The 20,270-nt window shown below is 33.4% G+C and overlaps 2 protein-coding genes across 2 annotated transcripts; both read right to left on the bottom strand.

Moving 5' to 3' along the window:
• Positions 1 to 426: 426 nt before the first annotated feature.
• Positions 427 to 1,073, bottom strand: LOC106721554 (NTF2-related export protein). Its single transcript, XM_014516515.2, has one exon. It carries the CDS (start codon positions 919 to 921, stop codon positions 505 to 507), a length of 417 nt encoding a protein of 138 aa, XP_014372001.1. The 5' UTR covers positions 922 to 1,073; the 3' UTR covers positions 427 to 504.
• Positions 1,074 to 3,428: 2,355 nt separating this feature from the next.
• Positions 3,429 to 19,877, bottom strand: LOC106721471 (ribosome-binding protein 1). The gene is made up of 21 exons (XM_045682047.1): positions 19,682 to 19,877; positions 18,398 to 18,625; positions 17,605 to 17,781; positions 13,653 to 13,829; positions 13,013 to 13,178; positions 12,650 to 12,889; positions 11,749 to 11,894; positions 11,047 to 11,159; positions 10,637 to 10,790; positions 10,031 to 10,111; positions 9,813 to 9,956; positions 8,916 to 9,021; positions 8,299 to 8,594; positions 7,894 to 8,040; positions 7,158 to 7,301; positions 6,609 to 6,713; positions 5,473 to 5,781; positions 4,939 to 5,055; positions 4,177 to 4,272; positions 3,790 to 3,846; positions 3,429 to 3,704 (listed from the first exon to the last, which is right to left on the bottom strand). The coding sequence occupies exons 2-21, from the start codon at positions 18,599 to 18,601 to the stop codon at positions 3,681 to 3,683; spliced, it is 3,003 nt and encodes a 1,000-aa protein (XP_045538003.1). The 5' UTR covers positions 18,602 to 18,625; positions 19,682 to 19,877; the 3' UTR covers positions 3,429 to 3,680.
• Positions 19,878 to 20,270: the final 393 nt, after the last annotated feature.

Below are 20,270 nucleotides of genomic sequence, written 5' to 3'. Positions count from 1 at the left end.
TTATGTAAAATAATATGAGAAATTAAATTGCTTTCTAAGATTACAATTAAAAATGTTATATTTCTGAATGTTGTGTAATAGCACATATTGGTGATACTTCACCCTTTCTATTTACTTTAGGATGTGAAAATTTCAACATTAAACATGTTAAGTAAAGAATATAGAGGTTTCATGATTCTAAGTGATTGATAATACAAATTGTTAAATTGCATACTTAAAATGTTATTGCTATAACTATATCATTTTTCAGTTGGTGCATGCTTTGCTGTTTAGCTGCCATTCCATATATGTTACCAACATTAAAAAAAGCAGAACACTACTGCTCTAATTGTGACACACTTCTTGGAACCTATTCAGTATTATGATAATGTTACATGTTTAAGGTTTTAACTTATTATTATAATTGTAAAAAAATATATATTAGTTATAAATAGTTTATTGTTTTCTTCATTACTTTAAACATAAAACATTGAAATTTCAATAGCAAATCACACATTAGTGACATCAACTATTATGTGGAACTTGAAGTCTGAAACACTCCGAAACTATTTTCCATTTTCCATCCACAGCTACGATGAGAAATGTCTGTTGAAAGTGCTTCCTTGTGTTGTCATTTTGATATGTAACATCGCCGCAAGCTTGTATGAGGTAAGTTAGTTTATTTGCGACTAAGCTTTCTGCTATAGGCTGGGCGTCCAGAGTCTTAAGAACATGGGTACTTCCTGGTAGGTCCATAATAAACTTCTGTATTTTTTCATTCCCTGTAATTCCATTTCCATTCCATACAAGCAATCCAGTATCCAGGTACAGTTTTGAAATTAAATGTCTGTGATTGTCGAGTTGTTTGTAATACACCTTGGTGAATTCTTCTGCTGTTTCACAGGCGTTGTCCACATTTTTAAGACCTACTTCTGTTGTCATTTTCTTAGTAGTTATATCTTAATTACAACAACGGCTAATTCAAGTTACATCGGTTTTGAATTTCAATTCAAAACAATGAGAAAATTTGGCAAAACACCTGCAAAATATAAGCCTAGCGTGATAATGACAATAAGAGATGTCGAGGTTGTGCTTGTCACTGTCACATTGACGTCGTAAATATTGTGTTGCCAGAATACATTTTTAAATTGTGTGTAGGGCACCGATCTCTATAGCAAAAATTAGTCCACCACAATCGCCATTGATATTGCAAGTGCATTGATAGTGAAACATCTATAGGATCACTTGTAAACCGAATTGATGGCGTGGTGACGCTTGCCGTCGCGACGGGTCGCCACGCTATACTAAGGTATACATATATATATTTTATGTGTAGTAGAGTGTACGCTGAGGTATACATTATTATTATCATTATCATTGTCATTGTCAGTGCCAGTGCCATTGCCATTGTCATTTATTTAATTATAATATTTAATATTTTATGCATATTACTTGTACACACACGATGTTTCACATCTGCCAGGCGTCCCATGACGGCTCACAAGTTTTTTTTTTTGGCCAGAGAATTGTGAACAGAAGGCCTAGCACAAATATTTTAGACACGCCTCCGAAACGTCATCGACAAAATATGTTATTTGTATGAGATTTGTTGGTGTACTTTATGTCCGGGGTGCAAATTACATATTTTGTTGATAACGTTACGAAAACTTAGTTAAGAATATTCATACTAGGCACATGGAACACGACGCAATGGTCAGCCAGATCCTAGAACAAAAGTCAACGGTTTTTAAGACTTGATCATCATTTTCAAAGCCTTATCCCACTTCCGTGGGGTTGGCGTACAAGGCATTATAAACCTAAATAATTAGTTTTTAATATAACGAAGACCATGATATGGACTAAATAAAGACTTCCGAAAATTACACGCCTGAAATTAAAAAAGCGAACTGCAAAAATGTAGAATATAATTAGATCAAAATGAGTAGCAGAACTCTCATTTTTAATTATAATAGATTCAATCCTGATAATATCAACTTATGTATTTAATTTAAATAAAACTATTATAATCATAGAAATATTTTATTCATAATGTCTTTATCTAATATATGAGTCGTCATAAAAACTGGCTTAATTACATACATTTAAGATACGATATCACTATTTTCTAATTCACATTTTCCAGGACATTCGACACAGTGATTCACTATAGTCAATATAATTCTATTAATTATATTACTGTGAAAAAAAAACATGAAGTGCTTACTTTAGCATGCATATGATTTTACAACTAAAGTGAAATAGCTTAATAAATTCAAACTTACCCTAAGGCACTGACAGAAATAATTATATTGTAGATACCCAAGCTTTAAATGATATATGTTTTTAAATTAATAAATTATTATTTATTTAACCTAACAATATTGTAATCGAAAGCGCTAAATTTTTAATTCAGAGCGTTGTAAAAATTTATAAAATGAAATCATTGAATATATTTAAAAAAAAATTAATAAAAGTTTTTCTATAAATAAAATTAGGGAACATTTTTAATTTTAAATCTAAAAAAGTCACTGCCATAATTTTTATGGGTGGTACCATGCGTTAATTATCCGCGTTACTATGAGACTGAACAACGTTATCTAGATGTATGTAATTTATAAATTATAGTAAAATATTGTCTAAACTTTAGATCATTCACACTTCAAACAAATTAGTAATTAAAAAAAAAATAAGTCAAAATTAATTGTCAAAGCTAATCTGAATAAACAAATTTTATTAAATTTATATCAGATAATTAATTTCACATAAAATAAAATCGAATAATTTATGAAGTCTTTTCAACAAATAAAACATGCCAATATCTAAACGATTGCACAAAACTACTCAAATGATAGGTTTATTTGACTTATTGCACTAAAATGATTTAATTTATCTCAATCATTTAATGAATATTAATTACTATCGAGATACATCAAATAAAATTATACCCTTAAATATCTTTTCAATTATCACTCGAATACAAAATATAAAAGTACAAAGTAAACATTATTTTTAATAGCAATTAGTAAAAAATAAAGGCATTTGAACGAGATATTGAGCAGTTAATGATTTTGTATATTGCATCCTAATATCGTTCAATATTAACTCATATCACTAAGCATTCTTTATTTATATTGTCAAATATACATTGCAAAACTACAATACCTACCACTGGTATTAATATGGCGTTAGGACACTTAGGTAGACCCTTAGTGTACATTTAATATTTAAATGTAAAATTTTATTGTATCAAATTTTATTGCGACGGACATAAAATATACTCAATAGCAAACATTATAATTTTATAATTTTTTTTATACATCTATATATATAAAAGAAAGTCGTGTTAGTTACACTATTTATAACACAAGAACAGCTGAATCGATTTGACTGAAAATTGGTGGGCAGGTAGCTTAGAACCAGGAAACGGACATAGGATAATTTTTACCCCGTTTTCTATTTTTTATTCCGCGCGGACGAAGTCGCGGGTAAAAGCTAGTTACAAATGAACAACACTGGACTTGTGGGAACTTTAGTTGTGCATTGTATATTCGACTTAGTAAATGTCTGTCTATAAATTTGTATGTTCATAGTAAATCACTTATAAAGCTTAATTTAGGGGCAGTGACGTCACAGACGCGGCATCTGCGCGGCGTAGTCCCGGCGAGCGCTGGGTATCGCTTCACTTATATATATCCTATATGTTATATCTCTTCCAATGACACCTGCTGTAAATATATACAAATATTTTATTAAACAAATAAAAAAATATTTCAAGTAGATATAGTGGAAAAAAATAAATATAAAATTCACCTGTAAAGGTCCATTACGTGAATCGTGTTTTTCTGATAAGCTGCCCATCAATCTTTCCTGAAATTAAATACAAATGTAAACTACATATTTATATAAAAAAAATTAAAACATTCATATATAAAAAATAAATATACACATATTTTTTTAGGTAAAGCTCATCTTCTAATATATAAAATTCTCGTGTCACAGTTTTCGTTCCCGTACTCCTCCGAAACGGCTTGACCGATTCTCATGAAATTTTGTGAGCATATTCAGTAGGTCTGAGAATCGGCCAACATCTATTTTTCATAACCCCCCCCCCCCCCATTGTTTAACTGCGCGCGGACGGAGTCGCGGGCGACAACTAGTTTTTAAATATATTTTTGTTATGTAATGGTAACACATTACCTCTGTTAGTCTTTCGGCGTCAGCAAAACTGTGACTGTGGTTTGCTTTCTGTGATTGGCTTACTATTACATCAACTTTATCTGCTTTCTTCTGCATCTGAGAAACAAAGACTATATTAAATCATAATTTAAAAGGTAATTAATAAGTAATAACCATCACCAGTTGATGTACATACAAGATGACAATTTCAACAAAAATACCTTGTCTTATTAAAGTGATTTCACATACATTTGAGAAGCATTATCTTTATCAGAGTAGCAAGACATGTATTTATATATATATATATATATATATAAATACATGTTATATATATATATATATATATATACATATATACAGCAAGATAAAGTGGTTGGTTTTTTAAAATTAAATTTTATTTTGTGTTCAATTGACGCGACACAAGATAGACATTTAAGAGGACTGGTGACATTTATACCTCTAGCATTATGGTAGGCAAGGATTTCTCTATGCAGGAGTATGCAAACGCCATTTCTTCCTAAGTCAAAAATATTATACAAACAATATTATTCATTGTTTTTTTTTGTTATAATTTTAATTAACATAACGTAAACCGTACATAACATAATATCAAGATGAATTTCTATAGTTATTTGACAGGAATTGAAGGCAAACTGTTTTGTAAAATTAAATTCAATGTATCCGATGTCGTTGTTTGGTCTACTTCAGTGTACGACTGAGTTTGGAAATTATTTACTTTAGTTTTTTAGTTAACTTTTTGTAGTTAAGGTGCATTAGTTTTACCTGTGCGGCTATTCTCTGCTGCAACGCGTCGACCTCGCGCTGTTTGTCCGCGAGCTGCTTCTGCCACCGCTGCTCCTCCACCGACACATTCTGTTGCAGGTGACTTAGCACAGACTCCTGATGGAACATGCATTATTTGAAAAGTTATGTCAATACACGAACCGTAGTTTACAGTACGTTTATAGCGACCCTTAATCTGTGCTATTTTAAATTATAAAAAGTAAAATATTGTCTGTGGTTAAACTCAAAAACTGCCAAACATGATTAATTTTACATTTGCTCAAATGTATTCTATTATTTATTAATAACATATAATAATAATTAATCTATTTATATCTCTATATATAAAAGAAAGTTGTGTTAGTTACACTATTTATAACTCAAGAACGGCTGAATCGATTTGACTGAAAATTGGTGGGCAGGTAGCTTAGAAACAGGAAACGGACATAGGATAATTTTTACCCCGTTTTCTATTTTTTATTCCGCGCGGACGGAGTAGCGGGTCAAAAGTAGTGTTTTATAAATGAGACTCACCGTATCAGCAATAACTCGCTTGTATTTATTTAAAAGAGTCTGTAGCTGTTCGTTCCGTGCGTTCACTTCAGTCAGTCGAGAGTCAACGGCGGGCGTCTGTATTTCTGTCTTCTTCTCCAATTCGCGCTGTTTCTTTTCTAGTTCCTTCTTGTGCGACTCCATCTTCTGGAATTCGTTCTTCAATTTGTTGGCGAAGGCCTGCAGCCAGTCGCGGCCGGTGCCGGAGCCCGGAGCGATGTTGGGTACAGCTGAACGCAATATGCTGGCCACTTCATTGTATTGGGACTCTTCGGCCTTGACTATCGCCTCCTTTAAAACGATTACTTTTATTTTATATCACGTGTATTATAATTGTTTATAATAGTAACAATAAAAAGGCTTTAAAGTTAGGATTTTTTTTATTTTATAATTTTTATTGATTTTTTAATATTAAACATTAAAAAAGAAGCTCGCTATTTACAATCTATACTATATATTTATGTTGACAGCAATATAAAATGATATATATACATATGTACATAAAAAATTTGAAGCAACTTGTTTTATATTACATGTTGTAAAAAAATCTTTCTACATGCGGGGAATTGTCAACAATAATTGTGTCTAAATTTGCGCGTGCATTTGTATCACATGTAAGCATTTTCCGCAAAATAATATCTTTTAAAATTATCTCCTTGCATATAAATAAAGTTTAAAATTATACAAATATATAATTAGTAATTACGTAAGGCAAATACAACATTGCGAAGCCGGCCAAAGAGTAATCGAAAGCTTACATTTAAAGCAACAATCTAACATATTGCAATTTTTCATGTGTGTTGACACCCTACTCAAACCTTACATGTCATCGATCGATTGTTAATTTCGACAGACTGTAATCACACTAGACATATTATAGTTGACGGAAAATTGTGAACTGAATTCTTTAGACATAAGCTATTTTAAAAATATATAACGTATATACGTTGTAATTTAATTTTTTTTTTAATTTTTGTAGTCATTCCGTTGACAATTTGTGTTCCACCTATTATAGTCGGATTACAAACTGAGAAATTTCACAATCAAAAGGTGACCTAAATCTTTAGTCAAAGGCAAATTTGTTGGTATATTTTAATGTAATATGAGGCAACACTTACAGAGAGGTTGTCTTGGGCCGGCATCGCGCGGACGCATTTCGCCTGTAGTGCCTTTTCGGCGGATTGTAACGCCTCCATTACCTTCCAGTTTTTAGTTCGCAACTCCTGAGTGCGTCAAGTCAAAATCAACAAGCAAAACTTTATTACAATTAAATCCAAACTAAATTATAGTTTAAGGCATTAAAATGAAAGTGTTATTTTCTTTCAAGAATTATCCATTATTTAGTGATCGATTATTTTTCAGTGTAATATTAGTAAAAAGCATGTCAGATGAAAAAAAAAACTAATTTTAAACAAACTTTTTTTATCTTATTGGGAACAATATCTATTTATTTGTTGGCACTCATTTTGTCAATTATTTAGATATAATTATAGTACAAATAAATATTTTATTTATTAATTATACCCTCACATGTAATTAAAAATCAATTTTAAGACATTTTTAAGATTTTTTTTTTTATTATTACGTCTATATTATTAGATATTTTCATACATTTATAGCACTAGAAGTATTTGATCACGCAAGCAGTATACCCATGCAATACTTACGTTATTCTTCTGTTGATATTGCTGCAGTTGTTCTCGGAGTGTGGCCACCTGCTCCTTCAGTTCACCGCTACCTTTTTGTGCTGCTGTTAATTCTTCTTTCAGAGCTTCAACTACGCTTTCTACTTTAGCCAGTTCACTTGCGCGCTGGAATCATTATTAAGTTATTTTTTATAATAAGCTATATAAGCTATTTTTATACATAAGAAATTATACTTGAATAAAAGTATGTATCAAATTAATTGAATTTGGAGTTAAACTACATACTATCTATTAAAAAAAAATTAAAGTTGTGGTAAGAACACATCGAGGGGTGAAAGGCTATTTGTTTTAAGCGAAATTTTTTGCAATATTGACTTATATATATATTCAGAATCCGAAAAATTCCCTGATTCTGAATATCTATATATATAAAAGAAAGTCGTGTTAGTTACACTATTTATAACTCAAGAACGGCTGAATCGATTTGACTGAAAATTGTTGGGCAGGTAGCTTAGAACCAGGAAATGGACATAGGATAATTTTTACCCCGTTTTCTTGCTTTTATTCCGCGCGGACGGAGTCGCGGGTAAAAGCTAGTATAATATATAAATCAATATCGCAAAAAATGTCGCTTAAAACAAATAGCCATATTATGAAAACTTAGGTGCAATGGTAACAATGATCAATATTTTTATTTAATTTTTTGTAAATTAGATTTTCATCTGTCATAACACTTGTATATTGTGATCAATGTTACCTTCTGGTCGTCATTAGAGTTGGGCAGACCGTTGTGTGCGGGATGCGCGTGCGCAGATGTGGACACGGCCCTCATCTGCTTCACCTCGGCCAGCTCAGACTCTCGCAATGACAACTGTTCTTTCAGAGACGCAACTTCGTTTGATAGCTAAAAAATATTTATTAATGTAATTACCTAATTTTGTGTATAATTAGTTATTGTAAAAGATTGAACAATATATAGAAAAGTGCCAAAGTGAAAAAATCTGTTTATTAATTTAGATGACCTTGATGTGACCTTGAACAATTTTTAACTAGACCAATGATAAATGACATTGTTTAATCTTTCAGAAAACAGACTTACTAGAATCAAACGTCGTGAAATCTTAATAATATCTTATAGGAAATGCAAAATATTAGCACTTACTTGTGATTTCTGTTTTTCCGATTCCTGTCTAACTATTTCAACTTGTTGTTTTAGTTTCTCTATTTCCTCGCGCAGTTTATTTGCTTCTTCTGTAACTTTCTTGACCTCTTCCTTAGCTCTTTCTGCTTCTTTCTTGAATGTGTCCGCATCTTCTTTAGCTTTCTCTACGCTGGCTTTAGCTTTCTCCGCATCCTCTTTAGTTTTCTCTATGTCCGCTTTAAGGTTTTCCACATTGCCTTCTGCTGTCTGAGCGCGACTGGTCAGTCGCTCAACTTCGTTTTGAAGGTCACTTACGCCTGTGAATTTTTTGACATTTTCCTGTTTTATTTATAAACTAGCTTTTACCCGCGACTCCGTCCGCGCGGAATAAAAAAAATGCACACAAGATAAAAAAAAAGTTCCTATGTCCGTCTCCTAGTTCTAAGCTACCTCCCCATCAATTTTCAGCTAAATCAGTTCGACCGATCTTGAGTTATAAATAGTGTAACTAACACGACTTTCTTTTATATATATAGATAAATAATTTCCTCATTATCTTTAGTTGATTATTATTTGAACATGTAATTATTTACTAAGGAATCTTGAATAGTATAAAGATGTTAACAATAGTAGCTCACCAGCCAGCCTGTCCTGTGCTTCATGCAGCTCCTGCTGGGCCACCTTCTCCGCGTGCACCGCCCGCTGCCGCTGCTGCTCCAGCTCAGCGTATGCGCGGTTAGCTTCCTAAAATATACAAAATATTCATATATAAAAAATAATTTACAGTATTTAATTTTAATTGGAAGATAACATTTACAAATACAGATTAAATCATGAATTTTTGACCATAAGTGAAGACATTGCACTTTATCTGTCTATATTGTCAAAAAAGGATATCTGAACTGGTGAGGGGCGCTGCTATCGCGGTTGGTTCTATTAGAATATATCGACGCTAGAAAGTGTAAACGCTATAACCCCGAAAGTATGAACTTTACAGGAGAGCCAAAAAATGATAACTCGTGAGCTGATACGCCTACAAGCATGCGGTATTTAACAATGTTGTGTAGTTTGTGCTAACCTATAATAAAATCATTATCGTTTGATAATGGTTGAAATTATTAACGTGTGAAAAACATATTCGCAATTTCAAGGGTTACAGCGTTTATGCTTTCCAGCGTCGATATATAAAACCTACTTCGACAAAGAAAATGGCATGACAACTAAAGCACAAAGAGAATCTTGTGGCATATTTTGAGGTTAACAGGGGGGCGCTACTGAGCTAAAATAATCCAATCCTTGTCAGAAAATTTTATAGTTTTACTAGCTGTCGCCCGCGACACCGTCCGCGCGCAGTTTAAAAAAAATGGGAGGGGGGGGGGTTATGAAAAATAGATGTTAGCCAATTCTCAGACCTACTCAATATGCTCACAAAATTTCATGAGAATCGGTCAAGCCGTTTCGGAGGAGTACGGGAACGAAAACTGTGACACGAGAATTTTATATTCTAGATATAGATGTGCGTAGTGCTTATGTACCTGCAGCTGCTGGGCGAGCTCATCAGCGTGCCTCTGTGCGATGATCATGGCATCACGAGCAGCAGCTGCGGCGGCCGCCTCACGAGCCAGCGTGTTCAGCTCCGCCTGCTGGGCTGTCAGCTGCTGCACCAGACCCGCCTCCGACTGACACAATACACGAATGTTACACATAACGCACTTCACTAAATAACTGACTTTAGTTCATTAAAAGTACTTACCTCTGACAATCTCTGGATATGCATTTCCATTTGAACACGTTGCGCTTGGGCTTCACCTTCGGCAGCCAATTTGGACTGAAGCTGTAAGAGAAATTACTTCTTACTAATATTTTAAATGCGAATGTTGAGATGGATGGATGAATGCTTGTTTGAAGGTATCTCCGGAACGACTGAACGGATCTTGATGAAATTTGATATAGATGTAGAACATGGTCTGGAAGAACACATAGGCTACATTACGTTTTATTAATTCCGCGCGAACGGTGTCGCGGGCGAGAGCTAGTTATATTATTAACTAGCTTTTACCCGCGACTTCGTTCGCGCGGAATAAAAAAAAATGGACACAAGATAAAAAAGTTCCTATGTCCGTCTCCTAGTTCTAAGCTACTCCCCATCAATTTTCAGCTAAATCAGTTCGACCGATCTTGAGTTATAAATAGTGTAACGAACACGACTTTCTTTTATATATATAGATGTAATTAATTTTTCCTTTTTTCGCGTACCAAGAAATAAATTGAAGTGTATCTAATATTATAGTACTTTCCTTTTAAAAAAAAGTCAATGTAACAATGTATTGTATATTAATTTAACAGTAATAGTACTAACGTGAAGTTTTTCCTGTGCGAGGGCGTGGTTATCGTCGAGTACACGCTGCAGCCGCGCCTGTAGCGTGTGCAGCTCAGCTCGCGCTGCGCCCGCAGCCTGCTCAGCCGCGCGCCCCGCCGCCGTCGCCCGACCTCTCTCAGCATTCAGCGTCGCGCTGTACATGACAAACTTATATATACATTCAAATATCTAAACTTAGGTCCAAAATTAAAGCCACATAAAACATTAACAACTATTAACTTTAAGTATGTTGTGCTGCGATGAAGTGACACAAGTTAAGAAACATTTCCCGTAGTACGAAATTAAAAGCATTTGTAGTACATAAAAATAGTTACTTGGTAGATGTGAGCAATATACAATGTGCAATGTGTTTTATACAACATCATGTTTAAATGGTACAAAACAGTTACCGCAATTCCTTCAGCTTAGCGTGAAGGGCTTGCGACGCCTCCACCTCATCAGCCAGCGCCTTCTCCTTCTCCGCCAGCTGCTTCTTCAACTTCTGCATCGGGTCATTGGGACCCTGTGGTGAAAACAATTAATTTATCATTAAATTACTATTAGTCGTATTACGTAAATACTATATCCTTCACAAAATGAACACTATAATCTTATAAAGATATAAACAGTTTGTGTTCATAATGACCATTACATTTTTTTTAATATTACAAGTTGGCAAACGAGCAAGCGGTCACATGTATCCGTCGAAATGGCGAAGCGACCGCTGCCCATAGACATCCGCAATTGCAGATGCGTTGCCTACCCCCAATCGATAAAGGAGGAGACACACAAAAAGAGAATATTTGACCTTCCTATGCGTCTCCTCCTCCATCAAATCCAAAAATTAAGGCTTCGGCACTACACTCATCAGACTGTGTGCGGAATTACTTCCACTTTACGTCTGTCGTCTGTGAGGTCGTGGTATTTCACGGGGCGAGGCCAATTCGTACAACAGATGTTGTTGTTGCTGGCGTGTACCATTGTTACATAATTTCATATTTGTAAATTTGTAGTAACATTTTTTTTTATTGTATCGTAAAACGTGCAATGTATCAATGTTTGTATAAATAATGTATTAATGTGTGTCAACAACAATGTATATATCAGGTGACCTCAGTCCACTCGGAGTGCTCCGGCAGCGGGTCATGGTGCTTGTTGAGCAGCGCATCAGTCAGTATCTGTATCTCGTTGCGGGACAACGCCGCCTCGCGCACAACACGCACCAGCTCGCTCACAGCCACGCCGCCGCTGTCACCAGCTAACATACAATTATTATCTTATTTATTATTATCGTATGAAATCAACTACCATTATTCAGATAGTCGTATCGATGAACTGACAGCGAAGAGCTTCGATCAACATCTTAAGAAGCTCTCGCTAAACAGTTGGATAAAGGGCCTGATACAAAAGGCAGTCATTTTCAAGAAGTTCCTGTCTCTGTAGCCCTCACCACTGGTTGCTTGAGTCATGGGATTCCCCAACCAGTGGTATACTATTTTTTATATAATATATTTTGTTAATTTTTTTTATAGGATCTTGATGAAATTTGACGCAAATGTAGAACATAGTCTAGAAGAGAAATATGCTAATTATAAAGTTTTTTTTTTAAATCCACCCGGACGCAGTGACGGGAAAAAGTTAGTTAAATATGTATAAAAAATGTACTTATACATTATAACTATTTTATATTTAGTGCAAACATCAATCACAATAAATGTAAAAACCAACAAAGTCCTTGAACAAAAGTGATTTAGTTTTACTAGTGATAAGTCACTTAAATCCAGAGAGAAATTTCCGTGTAATCGCTAACAAATTATCGAAATTTAGTGCATTTTATAGAAGTTACTAATAAATATAATTTATATGCTATATTTTTGCTGTGTAAACAGCTATTTTTTGAGCATTATCGGAGATGAAAGGCGGAACTAAAGGCTAAGGTAAATGGTTATTAGAAATTATGCAAAAGCGTTTTGACCCACGGCAAAATACAGTTACTATGAACATGTAACTCACCCATAAGCGACAACACATTGGGCTCTGGTTTCTTCTTCTTGCCTTTGACAGCGGGCGGGGAGGGCGCGGGCGCTGGGCCTGGGGCGGGGGCCGGGGCGGGGGTAGCAACGGAGGGGGCGAGCGCCTGCTTCAGGAGCTTGTCAGTCGTAAGTTCGCTCGGCTGCGGCGCGTTCAGCGGCGGCACCACCTCCTCCGCTACTGCTACTTCCTCTACCACGCTCTTCTTCTCAACTTTCTTAACTGGTCATATAAAAACATTCATTAAAATAAACAAATAAATAATACTTCTTTTCAGTCACATGACGCCCGCTGCTTGACATAGACCTCCCCCAAAAAACATAACTGAATGATAAACCTTTTTACCTTTTCTCTGTTCTTTAGGTCCTTCGGCGGTATTTTGTCGTTCTGGTACAGTTTCATCTTTAACAGGCTCCGGATTGGCGGCCGGTTTGGACGGAGCTTTCGTATTCTTCGCCGGCTTCGGAGCCTTGTCTTTCTTTTCTCCGGCCTCTTCTTTCTTCTCTAACGCCTAAACAAATTAATATTTTACATCACTAAATATAATATTAAGGAATTTATTAAATATTAAGTGTTACTTAAGTTTACAAAAAAAATTAGCATTCAAATAAAATAATAATTTTAGTAATTTTAATATATTTTGTTTCTCAAACAAACAAAAATATTAGCAATTATTTTATTTTTAATACTGGCACAAAATGTTTACATACATAATGTCTATTTTAAAAACTAAAAATAAAACACAATGTAAAAGATATACGAGTACCATACAATGATAAAACAGGTTACAAAAATGTTGACCCAAATGACGATGCATTGACATTCAAACGACATATGATTAAGCTTATACATACATGACGCGAAAGCAAATATAAAGCATACATCAAAAGACTATCCACGATTTTGTATATATTAAGATTACATATGACACATAAAAGAACAAAGTAGACGTGCGTTAGGATCGGGATTCGCTGCACACACTCACTTTTTCAATGAACGACGAGTGCAACAATTCGAACTCGTCCTTGGGGTGCATCTCTTCAAAGTGGTTGGAGACGGCACTGCCGGGGAAGGGCACGGAGCCCGGATCGCTAACGCAGCTCGGATCCTCTTTGTTAACAAGTATCGGCTTTACTTTAGGATCCTTACCGCGTTTGCGGATCTGCACACAAAGTAAAACTACCGTACAATAGAAAACATAACTTTATACAAAACAGACCGTGCACTAGACTTTATCTACAATTCTAATTATGTACTATGCATGTCTTTGAAAACTACTACATAATTTTAGTGTTTTAGCATTGACATGTTAGGTTAATTAATTCTAAATAGAAATTATTTCTCGAGTCAAGAAATAAAGAAAATCAGATTTCAGATTTCAGATTTCATTGGTCAATTAACTTATTGCCTCAACATTAAATCACTACTGTAATCAAGGCCTATCATTATAGGATGTAACAAGTTTGCATCAGACTTTTGATAAATTCATTGGAAGATGAAATTATATTTTTTTATAACTATTATTTAGTTTATTAGTTTTCTGATTGATTCTACCGTAATTGCATTCCAAAATATTCAAATATTGCAGTTTTAAATTAGTCTGTATTAAAATGTTTATTTTTATGATAGTATTTTTGGCGATTTTTGCTTATTTGATCTTTATGATACGGTATCAATAAAAGCAATTGAAAACGCCGTAAAGATTATATCACTATAATTAATATCTAAGATAAATGTTCAAGCAAACATGAAACATGATAATTCAAGTAAAAGTGAATGTCGCGGTCGACACAAAGATAAATTTCTTTTAACCAAAGAAATTTAAAAACCGGATGTGAAAACTACCTATTTTTTTTCTTAGGGATGGCGTTGATTCAAAGAACTAGTTTAATCAACCGATGATCACTCTTCAAAGTTTCAACCGTTGAGATCGTTTTTCATTTAACTAGTTGAATTCAACGTAAATTTATATAGGAATCGATGGTAGTCTTTACTTTCTCCGCCAGTCTTCGGGTTTTTTAATTTTAAATGTATGATGAACTAATTGGCAAAATCAACTAGTTTCTCGACTAGTTGAAAAAAGCAAATTAACCGTTTCAATTCGTTGACGGTTTTGGCGTCCCCAACACTATTCTAACTCTGATCAGATGTCAACTTTGGCGAACATGTGCCAAAATTGTAATAGGTACTCTTTGTTGTTAATAAGTTATAAATTTAAATTAAAGCATTCAAATAAAATACATATATGCATCATCAGTACACAAGCCACATTAACAATCTAGTCTACATCTTACTTATATTATAAATGCGAAAGATTAGATGGATTGATGGATGGATGGATGTTTGTTAGGAGGTATAGGAGGTGTAAAATTTGGTACAGATGTAGAACACAGTCTGGAAGAACACCTAGGCTTATTAAGTTTTATTTAACGCGCGTGTACGGAGTCGCGGGCAACAGCTAATCTAGAATAAATGAGGGAAAATGGTATACAAACCCATTTACATAGACATATTTTGTTACTAGCTGTGCCCGCGACTTCGTCCGCGTGAAATACTGTTTTCGTTAAGCATTTTTTTAAGGATTATTATTTTACTTGACCGACGTGCTATGCGTTGATGTATGTTGAGGTGTGCCACGACCGCACCAAATGTAGGTGTTTGGTCTCTACCTATCCCTCTGGGTCACGGGCGTGAATTTAGTTGTTGTTCTTGAGGTGTTTTATTTAAACTTATAAAAAATTACAACAAAACAAATGGAACTTACAAAATATTCATTTACTCTTATGCAAATTTTCATCCCCTATTCCCTTATTATATTGCAACATTAAGGGTAAAACTTTTACAAACTTTAAATGACCTATTTATTAATATCAAATTAGCAGCCTAAAAAAAGTTATAAGCTTCTAACTGTAAAAATGAGGATACGTCCATACAAATTTCCACCCCTACTTTTACCCCCTTACAAACCCTCTTTTACGATAAAAATTAATCTTTGTCCTTTCTCAGGCTCTAAGCTAAATATGAGTAAGTATAATAGTAAAACATATTAAACAAAACATTCATTAAAACCTCACATATTGCGAAACAAATTTTCATCCCCTATTGTTATTTAGCACCCTTACGGGTAAAATTTTTACAAAAATCGAAATTCTTACTTATTTATATCAAATTAGCAGCATTAGAAAGAAGTTTCAAGCTTCTTACTGTAAAAATGACGATACTTCCATACAAATTACCACCCCCACATTCAACCCCTTACAACCCTTTTTTCGCGTTAAAAAGTCTTTGTTCTTTCTCGGGCTCTAGACTAAATATCAGTAAGGATAACAGCAAAACATATTAAATAAAACATTCACCTAAACCTCACATATTCCCAAACAAATTTTCATCCCCTATTGTTATTTAGCACCCTTCAGGGTAAAATTTTTACAGAAATTGAATTTCATATTTATTTATATCAAATTAGCAGCCTTAGACAGAAGTTTCATGCTTCTAACTGTCAAAATGACGATACTTCCATACAAATCATCACCCCTACTTTCAACCCCTTACAACCCTTTTTTCGCATTTAAAAATAGACTATGTTCTTTCTGAGGCCCTAGACTAAATATTGGTAAGGGTAACAGCAAAACATACTAATCAAAACATTCACCAAAGTCTAAAATATTCCCAAACAAAATTTCATCCCCTATAGTTATTTAGCACCCTTGAGGGTAAAATTTTACAAAAATTTAATTTCATATTTATTTCTATCAAATTAGCAGCCTTAGAAAGAAATTTCAACCTTCTACCTGTAAAAATGACGATAATTCCATACAAACTTTCACCCCCACTTTCAACCCCTTACAACCCCTTTTTCGCGTTAAAATGTAGCCTATGTCCATCCTCAGGCTCTAGACTATCTGTGTACAAAATTTCATTTAAATCGGTTCGGTAGTTTTTGCGTGAAAGCGAGACAGACAGACAGACAGACAGACAGAGTTACTTTCGCATTTATAATATTAGTAAGGATTACATGAACTTATCTCAAACAATAGAAGAAAATCATTCGGAGTGGAACATGTCTTATCAATTATCACATGCTCCCAATTCCTAATCTACCAAAACTTAACACTATTTAAATGTTACAATGCACATTTGTTTTTTAACATTAAAAAATCTTACGCTCGCGGTATTTTCCATCCTATTTGCATTTTTGTTATGTGTAGACTTACATTGTAGAATAATTCATATTATGTCTGAATCTAATCAAGTCTCATATATGTACTGAATTAACAGTAAATAAAAAAAACATGATGGGAATAAATACGAATTCAAGAAATCAAAATCATAGCAGTTGTTTTAGACTATGTAAGGTCATGATGGAATGGATGATTATGGTATTTTAATGAAATATTTTTCAAATAGGACATACATATTTAATTGTCCTATTGGAAAAAAAACAGATTCAATTGCTTCCAATCATTGGAGGCAATCAAAATTATGAAAATGTGCATATCATTGTATCCCATGGTTACTGAAATTACGTTTTTTTAAATTATTTTTAATATTATGTGAGCCAATTAGATAATAAAAACTAATTTTTACATTAAAATAGAAAATTTCTTTGCCGCATGTCTTGTGAAAGTAAATAAGTATGGTGGTCCTAGTACTGTCATATTGGATAACCTTGTATTTACATTTTTTTAAAACTATTATGAACTTTTCTCAAATAAATACTTAAAATTGCATATACAAGGTTATAACCTTTATATATAACAGAAAAGTTTATATTTATAATAAGCAGCATTGATTATACATTTGCTTGCATGCACCTAACTGACATTTAAAGATAAGATGTTAATAGAATTATATAACATTTGTATATATTACATTGTATGAAGCATAATTAAACTGATATGAAAGATTTGTCTACATTGCTCTATCAAGTCACCAACCTTAATATTGGGGGGAGTATCGGTTGGCACGTCCACAACAACAGGAGGGCTGAATTCCACATGTGGTTTAGGAGCAGGTGCAGTATCTTCATCAGCTCCACTCTCAGCTGGTGCCTCACTTTCCGGTTCACTGGCTGTCGCCGCTGCGGCACTCTCCTTCCTCTCCTTCTTTGCCAACTAATAAAGTAATTAACAAATAAAAAAAATTATAAGTTTTGTAATGTATATATTTTATTAGTGACTACAATTTAATTTATGATAAATTTATTTAAAGAAATTTTATGCTCGCAACATATTTTATTGTAGTTTATTGCTAAAAACTCAAAAATGTGCGTTATTTAAAACATTTTCCATAAATATTAATCATTTATATTTTGTTACTTGGACTCTTATATTTTCATAACAATGAAGTATTAAGAAAGAAAACCAAATGTATACACAGATGTTAAATAGTAGCGTTAACACACAATTTACTAAAATTAAACATAACACTGAGTGTGTCTAATTGTATAAATTTATTACTAAAGTTACCATGAAATTAATATGTCTCTGTTAGGTATTTAATCTATAATATTCGTGCAAGTTGCAGCGCAGACCACAATTTTAGACGTAGCAGAATGCTTGGACGGCATTGCACATGACCTTGATCCACCAAGATATTTGAAAAGAATTATATTATATCAATATTCTTCACACATGAGTGGAAAATAAAAAAGTTTGAATAAATTCACTACGAAAAATAATCAGTATTGAGGCGTAATAAAATAAAAACCATAATATCAACAAGTAATACCTTCTTATTTGCTTTCTTGCTAGTTTTCTTAGCTTTTCCTTTATTCTTAGCTAAGGCAAGAAGTTCAGTAGTGGCTTTTTTTTGTTGTGCAATAGCTTCTTCATATGTTGTCCCGGATGTAGAGAACAGGCGTATCAGCAAGATAACAACGGAAACGGCGGCTACTCCGAGGCCACAGGGCACCAGCAACTCTTGTAGCTCCATTGCCTCAACTGCCTAAAGACTTTACTAAATGGAAGAAAAATATACCATGCAATCTTAATTTGAAATTTGCTGCAAAGCTTTTATATATGTGGGATTCATTTTAAAATATTTTAACATGAACATGAACATGAGAACTTACTGAAGCTTGTGTAGATAACAAACATAATTTTAATTAATATAACCTCTGACATTGTTTTACTGAAAAGCTTATATATGAGATATGCATAATTGCCTAGTATTTCCACTAATAAGTGATTTAGTGTAGTTTTTGTAGAAACTAGACATTAGATTAGTAGAATAAGATTAGGTAGAAATAAGATAAAATAATTCTAGAAAGTGTTGACAAAGAAATGATAAAAGAGAGTTTTATCTATATTTGAGTTAACAATACAATTAAGAGTAGTAAATTAAAGAAACAAAAAAAATTAAACATATTTAAATAGGCAATGTTGGAGATGTTTGTTGTCAAAGGGTCAAAAACAATGTTGCACACATATTTTCTTTAAAAATATTAATAATAACCTGACACTATGCAGGCAGCTTTCAGTCTAATTATTTTTCTAATGGAAAACTGAAACACTATAGAATTAGGAATACTAAGTTTTTGTACATCAATAAAAATATAATGAATGGATATGTTCCATTATATTACTAAATTTTTATTATAAATATCCGGCGATTTTCTTCTACCGCAAGTTGACACAAAAGAAAATCGAAAGGAGCTCACTCCATATGTGATAGTTCAAAAATATAATTGAGAATTAATCTTAAAACATACCTTTGTGCAAAGAAATTGTATTAATTGAAAAATACTTTGAATATTTAAGTCATTAGCAAATTCTTACACCGCTACGTTTTGAAGACTGACACGTAAGCAATGACACATGTCAAAGGTTATTGACAGTAGTTTAGTACTTTCGCTAAATTTATTACGGCGTCATTTTAAAACAAATATACATATACAGTCACACTTATTATTATAACAAGATTTTTAACACGCATAGAGAACAAATTGGTAGTACTACTACCGGTTACAAATGCAGGTATAATGTTAAAAATGTAGGTAAAGTTTTGATTTACCTTTAACAATCCTGAAACCACTTATGCTTGCTTATATTATACGTGATTCACTAAATCATCGGATTTTAAATATAAAAATTACTTTTAAATAAACAAATAATCCAATTAGACGACGAATCACTAAAACCAAACCGAAAGCCGACGATAAACCGAAAATCCGTAAGCCGACCCGACGACAGCCGATGGTTGACCATAAACACACACTACAGATCATTGAACATAACCAGTGCTACCAGAGTAAAGCAACCCAAAGGAATGTTTGAGGCTTTAATACACTGACTACTGACTATCAGACTATAAGAACCTATCATTTTGTACACAATAGCATTTAAAATAGTACGAGTTGAGGTTGAGGATGATTTGAAATCATTACATCCAGCACGACACTTCATAAGGTTTTAAAATTTTACTTCGCAGCTTGTGCCACCATTAGAATTAAAATTCTAATGAGTTACAAACGAAATAGAAGAATGTAAATAGGATGCAGGTTCAACTAGGTTTGAAGAAATAAATCTATCTACATATTATGTTCCTATAAAAACGTAACTAACCTATATTTATGTGGCAAACTCAGATAAAGAATATTCGG

Source organism: Papilio machaon, chromosome 17, assembly GCF_912999745.1.
Source record: "Papilio machaon chromosome 17, ilPapMach1.1, whole genome shotgun sequence".
Classification (NCBI taxonomy): Eukaryota; Metazoa; Arthropoda; class Insecta; order Lepidoptera; family Papilionidae; genus Papilio; species Papilio machaon.
Note: the sequence above shows the minus strand (reverse complement) of the source record. Positions and strands in the feature narration are given on the sequence as shown.